Below are 7,500 nucleotides of genomic sequence, written 5' to 3'. Positions count from 1 at the left end.
TTTATTAAGACCCAGTGATATCCAGGAGGTTATGTGGCACCCATTTGAAACATTCGAAGTCCAATTGAAGCCACTTACAAATAGAATCGTCTTGCCCTTTGTGAAAAAGCTGCACGCAGAGCGGGAGAGACATTCGATCGCAAGGGCTCTCGGAAACGATTGATCTACGGCAAATGTCGAGCGTTCTTGTTCCGGGCCAACTAATTACGACTGAAGAATGTCTACACCTTAGTGACGAGTGGCACATTTCCAAATCGCAGTGCCCACAACAACTCGTTCCTACGCTTCGCGTATCCACGAGTTAAAAAACGGCACACCACAACTTTATGTCAACAAGAGGTTCAAGTAGCCTTCACTTTGTTCGAGGGATTTTAAGCCGATTTCCTTTTAAGTTCACAGCATTTCAGTGTTTTGTGTGTTACAGTATCTTGGTGAATATTCAGTTTAGTTTCGTAGGTGTCCAAATTCCACATTCCGTGACCCAACTATCGGGTTAACTGCGATCGTAGAATAGTTGTTCACATTTAAGACTATTGTTAACTGCATTGATTCAAATCAAAACCAGTAAACAGATGCTTTACAAGTTTCTACGATGGTATTTAAAAATATTTAATACTTTTCCTTGACAATACCGGGAGAATTATAAAATCATGTACTTACCCTGATGGGATGTGTAACAGAGTGATACGATAACCGGGAGTGGTATTGCATGCAACGAAAACAGGAAAAATTCATTTCCGTCACGCAAACAATTCTTTAAGAAATATTTCCGCCCCTGTTTGTCACGTAGTCTTCTGTGGTCTAGTGGTCATCGCGATTGCCTTCCAATAGCGAAGTCTCTACACCAGCCATAGAAATCTTATACATGCGATTGCTTTCTTCCAGTTTAGTTTTTTTTTTAACGCTGTTGTTTGATTTAATTTGTTGCTTTCAATATACAGCCTCCAAATCTACAAGCACTCAATATCATCTTGCACAAAGGCCCTTCGTGTAATTTCTTTAATTCTTTGTCATTTGGGCATTTCCAAGACCGTGCTGGCGTATTAGGTGTCGTAACTGGGCTAGTATTTTAAAACACGGACAGGTAAGAAAACAAATTCGTTTTGTTGTCCGGCAACCAAGTGAGCTTTGGTAAAGCTGCCGATTTTGCGAAACCATTTTGTGCAATCTCAAGCGGTCATGAATGCGACTAATCAATACTGGATTGGATGGGATTCCGTTGAAGCCTGGGCGAGTTAATTACCATATTTCTTTGCGGCTCATAAAAATTCATCCCGAAAATGCAGTTGTTTTTTTCACGATAGACACGAAAATTTTGGCTTGCCAATCGATTGATAGGGCTAGTTCAATATTGGATTTGCATGCAAACATTTTCTTGCCGGAATATTTACGGCAAAGGAAGTCTACGTACGGACTGACTGAACATAGAGTGGATTCCAACACCGGAACCAATATAGCCTTCGTATGATCCGAGCAGCGCCATCTCTTTTCTTCATACAAAAGGTGACCGTTTCCTTCTGCTTGATATTTAGATGGACAGGTTTGCTTTTACTTGCTATTACTGAACAAGGAAACATGGTGCCTGCCCCTCAAGCATTCATCCACTGCCTTCAGCTACTAGCTTATACCTGTTACCATTTGTGTTTGTAAACCAAAGAAAAATACTTCCAGAATGTTCCCGCAGCAGCGATCTTCCTCTCTTCATGGTTAACACTGTGCCCTTCGGCACAAATCAGACAAATAATCTAGTTTTCCCCCTTGAAGATATTCATTCACCCTTTCTGAAAAATGAGGTAAATTTGGTCTGGGTATAACGTTTCTCGAAATCCATCTGTCAAAGCCAGTTTCTTTCACTGACCACATGTAATGTGAACACAATTTAGGAATATTTTCAGTATGATGTTGCGTTGTGGTGTGGCCTGAATTCTCCAGCAAAATGTGGACGGTTGGGCATTCCAGTGATGTTTCAAGGAGGCTTATGGTATATAAGGCCACGTAAGCAAAAACAGCCGTATTTGCCGAGCGCTGTAGCATGTAGATATAGATGTAGATCATGATTGGGTTGTGCTCAACTGAGTAACTTCTGGAACAGTCATTAAAAGTCCATTGAATACGACTTGACAACCGCTAAATAGTGTACTCGCAGTCCTGTTTTAATTCTTATTACTGATTGAGTTTCCGAGTTTGGTCTACAATGATAACCAATGGACTTTCCAGGCCTACAGTTCTATTCTATAGATAGCATGCGTAGGAAATTCCCATAAACTGCATTGTTCCAGTGTAGCCGTTATTGGCGTATTGCTTGAGTCAAATACTCTCTTAAAATGGATGCAATAATTACAAGTCGATAATCGGGTTCACAACAGGGCGTTAAAATCCGATAACAGAACATTGAAAGGGCTGAGTCACTGCCCCTTTCAGAGATCCCTGTTAAGTTCTTGTCCTTCTATTTAACTGACATGTGCACAGATGCACAATCCACTTTTGGGGTAAACTGTTTCAGGCAAATAGCCCGAATCAAAGAAAAAGCTAGTGCGATAGAGTGCTCGGGAGCCTCCTCTTAACGTTTCGTGCTCTATTTGTATTTTTCTCGCGCTGGCTTTTGTCTTGATTCCGACGGACTATTTTTTCGCTCGTTCCCACCAACTGGGCTGGCTGACAAACCTGACGAACAAAAGGAGCGATTAATGGTGGATATCTTGTGCCAGCAAATAGTATATTGTAATACGATTAAATCGGAATTGATTCACGGTCAGTCTTATCTCAGTTCCTTGGAGGTCCATTATCGACTTAAAGTCAACATGTTCGGAGTGTTTTGCCGTCATCCAATCTTCTGAAAGAAATTAGTGTTGTTATGCAAATTTAATCTGAGGTGTTCTCCTTACTCTGTGAAGCATGATACGCCGGCGCGTTAACAGTATTGGCTGAGGTTACGACTGCATCGTCATAATGTTTGAAAATAGGAACTTAGTTCGCGCGACAAAATGTTTAAAACTGCACCAAAATTATTAGTGTAGCCCAAGAAAAAGTAATTAATGTTGCATGAGGTTAAGAAGTCAAAGAAGTTTTTTTTAGTGAAGTACTTAACGAGTCTTTTTGTTGATCAAATTTTTCTCTTTAAAGTGAAATGTCTAAAGTTGGACTGATCAAACGACCGTAAACCGACGGGAAGTTTAGCAACATTAGGGAAAGTTCACAGTTGAACTGAAATAGGACAAAAAGGAAACAGGAAGATAAACAATAACATATTAGTAAAACGGTCATCATTAACTGAGCTATATAACATAGCCCTCGTATTTTGAATTCATAAGCGTGAAGAAAATCATTATAAAAGTTTGTTCGGCAGCATTTTTAGGTAGTTGGAACTCCAATAACAACATTAATTAAAACTACATTGAAGACTCTTTCTCTTTTTACTGCTGTTCAACAGTAAACAATGACAATTTAAAGATGACCTCTCGAAAGATGCAATGTTTGCAATAAGTATTTTTAGAACCTTTTTTTTTCTTTTAATTCAGTTGATTAATGGTGGTTCCGTTCCTACATGTTTTCCGGGAAAACGTCAATTTCCAAAAAAAAGTTTATTACTTGAATAGATTAATGGTAAAGCGCCGTGTAATCTCGTCCATTTATGTCACGTTGTTAATGTCAATAACGTTGGAACCTATTACGAATGCTATTTGCAAGCAGCCGTCGGTTTAAGATAATTATAGCACGTTCGAATAATAATTTGTTGTTTTTTTATTTTTTTCCAAAGTCGTCTTTTGATTGAAGCTTTTGAGGCGTCCTAAAAATTATTCTTGGATTAACTTTTCTTTACTTATAAACTCTTTACAGTATTATACTTTGATTCAAGGGAGAAAATGTTCAATAATTAAAAGTTCATTACAGATCTTAGAAATCTAATCGACAGGGGAATCATTCCGCATCAAAAGCACCAATCAGCTGGTATAATATATATGGCTTTTTTCCTGATGTCGAAAATACAAGTCATTATCAACTGTTTGAATTTGGCGAGGTAAGTATGAAAAACTGTCGTTATGGTGTTTTGTGCGACCCAAATAAGTGTCAACTTCAAAACGGATCTCCATCTTGGAACACACCAGGACAGGAACTGTTGTCAAGCACAAAGCTTTTTGACAAATAAATAATCGAGGAAAGGAAAAGAAAGGAAAGGAAAGGAGCTTTATTTAAGTGTTTGGTCGTTCTATAGCACTGGAGGACTAATTGGAGACGTTGTATACTGAAATCAACAATTAACGCAAATCAAGTCAAGTGTTAGTTTTTGAGGAGAGGGGAATATCGGAGTACAGGAGAAAACCTCTCCGTGCAGAACTAACAAACTCAACCCACATATGACGCCAAGTCTGGGAATCGAACCCGGGCCACACTGGTGGGAGGCAAATGAACCATCCCTCCACCCCAGGGTTGCCTAAATATATGTATTATCTGTTGTTTATAAATAGAACCTGAAAACGAAGAAGCACAAGTTCACTTCGGTTTTGTTTATTTCTATTTAGCCTTAATACCGTTACTTATACAAAGCGATAAGCCGTTTTAGTTGAAATTCGAAGCATAACACCTTGTTTTAATGTGCTTTGTCCGGCTGTATTGGCTAACTTAGTTCTTTGGCGATGAGCCGTTTATGCGAGTTTTATTTTTACAAGCCTGGTATTCACGGGCCGCGATGCAAGAAAGAGCATTAAAAAAATCATACGCAAAATGCGTCTCTGGTGATAAGCATGCTGAAAGTAAGATAATGTATATTTGTGTATTCACCAATTGACAGTGATAAACACGTGAATTATACATTGAATGTTTGGGCAACCCATTAGGTGTTTGTTAACACCAAACTAAATTACAGCCAACGTGTAATTTTCAAAGAAAAATTCCTAAATATTGTTGTTGTTTATTCCTTTCTCTTCTTTCATCTTTCAGATTATTTTGGATGTGTGATTACTGACTTTAAATCAATCGTCGATGAAGCAAACGAAAAGGAGACCAGTATCTTCAGCAATACTCTTCATTACTACACTTTCACTCCTGATAGACACATTGCAATCTGTAACGTTGTACCAAACAAGTTCTCACTCAAATTCGGTTAGTGTTAGTCTCTCAATTCAAGCTCCGAAGCTTTCAACCTCTGCAATCAACTCAAACCAGCTTCTTACGACTTCAGTGTCTGAACAATTTCCGACCTTCAATTTCACCGATACAGCTAGTCAAGATGCAACAGCCACGGCATCTGTGTTCACTTCAAAAGAGACCTCACAGTTGAACAGTTTATCCCAAGTTGCGACGCCTTCGGCGTCTGTAATTAATTCAAACCAGCTTCTCACGAGTTCAGTGCCTGTTCAATTTCCGACCTTCAATTTCACCGATACAGCTAGTCAAGATGCAACAGCCACGGCATCTGTGTTCACTTCAAAAGAGACCTCACAGTTGAACAGTTTATCCCAAGTTGCGACGCCTTCGGCGTCTGTAATTAATTCAAACCAGCTTCTCACGAGTTCAGTGCCTGTTCAATTTTCGACTTTCAATTTCACCGATAACAGTGCAGCTCAAAATATGACATCTAGGGCATCTGCATTCACTTCATCTGAGATCTCACAGACTCTAGTTAATTTGAAGAGTTTATCTCAAGCCTTGACGTCTTTAACTTCTGCAATAAATTCAACTTCCAAACCTTTGCCATCATCAAAGGCAAAGGTAGTCATAAGCTCCTCAATATTCCAGCCACAGCCAAGCACAACTCAACGTCCTGTAACTCCTATTGAAGGTAGGCTCAACCGCAACATTTTGGAAGGTAGATTAGAGCAACGCCAAAGTTTAGATAGGCCTCTCTAGCTCCTTTTTGAAATGAAAACTCTTTTCATATCAGTACCCTACCTCCATCGCAAAAAATAGGGACTTAAATATCTACGACCGGCGACGACGTCCATGAAAACGTCATCTCAGAATAAGGAGCTTAAGCAACGACGACGGCAATTGCAACGAGAACGACATCTAAAAATATAAATTCACGTTTTTGGAATCACTACGTGACCATTTCAACCTTTTTAATATGACGAGGGTGCGGTTCTTCCTCAAAAATTACACTGGTCGGATGGAACGGCGCTTAATTAAGGGGAGAAAATGAAAATTTATCTCTAAGGGCTAACTTCCTCCATAAAACCTCAAATTTGGCTATTTCACGATGTTGTTTAGCAGACGACGGCAAAGAAATGGACAGAAGTGAAAAACGCACTTGCAGGGCGTGCAAAGCTATTGTTTTTGCCAACTAAATCAGTATGCAAATCATGGGACGTTCTCGTTGCCGTCGGCGTTGTCGTTGCTTAAGCTCCGTAACTCAACTTTGCCGCAGTATCATAAATTCTTTCGCGATTATTCTATCTTGTTCACGTCGGTAAATGTAGGCCAAGTATCTTAGAAATAAATTGGTACGAGTGGTTTAGGAACAAAAATAGAGAATGAGAGGCTCATCATGATTTGTTATGCTCTCGTTGTCGTCAAAACTTCAAATTTGGTGATTTTGTCGTTATGCAGAGTACAGCAAGAATATGATGTCGGGGAAGAATATTTGCTAAAATGCGCTTCGCACGTGCAGCAAGATTATTTCGGAATCTTTCAACCAATAATATTCTTTTCTGAGGGCTGCTTTGTCGTTGCCGTAACCGTCGTTAACTCTGTAATATTTTAGTCTGCAGTTCTTGCCGGTCTCGTCTTTCAATAGATAAGATATTAAATTTGACCTGCATCTTCTACTTTCTCTTCACAATATAGCAAAGACCTCTCGTTCCTTCTTTTATTTTAAATAACATTTCATGAGAACTATTTCTCTTATGAATTCATCTTCATTGTCACATTTAGTGTCTGCAGTGCCATTCCGACTGGTCTTTCGATGGATAGATATCAAATTTGATCTACGGTTTCTAAACGCTTCTTCTTCGCAACACAAGACTTTTGTGAGCTTTACCGAATCTCAGGTAAGGCTTCTAAAATCAATAAAATTAGAACAAATTTAACCAAGTGCAATATTTAATATAATGCTCAAAGTGCGTAAAATTAATTATATTTACCCATTCATTATCTTTGTCACAGTGACTTCGATAATATAGTGAATTACACAAAAATCAAGTCAAAATGGTACAGTTGATCTAGCTTCAAAAATGTTTCAAATCTTTCGTCTATTTTTTTTGGCATTCATTTACTGAATGGATTATTTCATTATTAACGATAGAAGGATATATATAATAGTATAATATGAGTGATCTAATAACGGTTATGAATAGCCCATTTCCGAGTTGCTGCATGCCTCAGTTTAAAAGCGAGTCCTGGTTCACAAACATTCAAATGGGAATGAGTTGCGAATTGTGATGCAAATCAGACTCATTTCCCTTACAATAGTTGAGCACCAAGCAGTGATCCATCTACCTGCGCGTCTCGCGTCTCAGACTCATAATTTTCCTAAAAGACGAACAAATTTAGTACCAGATGAGT

The 7,500-nt window shown here is 38.8% G+C and overlaps 1 protein-coding gene across 1 annotated transcript in view; it reads left to right on the top strand.

The window, feature by feature from the left end:
• The first annotated feature begins 4,687 nt into the window (after positions 1-4,687).
• The window catches only part of LOC138014059 (polycystin-1-like protein 2), a 33,324-nt gene continuing 30,511 nt past the window's right edge, over positions 4,688-7,500 (top strand). The window contains exons 1-4 of the mRNA XM_068861088.1: positions 4,688-4,751; positions 4,939-5,100; positions 5,219-5,779; positions 6,871-6,986. Coding sequence (XP_068717189.1) covers positions 4,688-4,751; positions 4,939-5,100; positions 5,219-5,779; positions 6,871-6,986 — 903 coding nt within the window. The remainder of the gene's footprint in view (positions 4,752-4,938; positions 5,101-5,218; positions 5,780-6,870; positions 6,987-7,500) is intronic.

Source organism: Montipora capricornis, chromosome 8 (assembly GCF_036669925.1).
Source record: "Montipora capricornis isolate CH-2021 chromosome 8, ASM3666992v2, whole genome shotgun sequence".
NCBI classification, from domain to species: domain Eukaryota; kingdom Metazoa; phylum Cnidaria; class Anthozoa; order Scleractinia; family Acroporidae; genus Montipora; species Montipora capricornis.
This window is presented reverse-complemented; position numbering and strand designations above follow the sequence as displayed.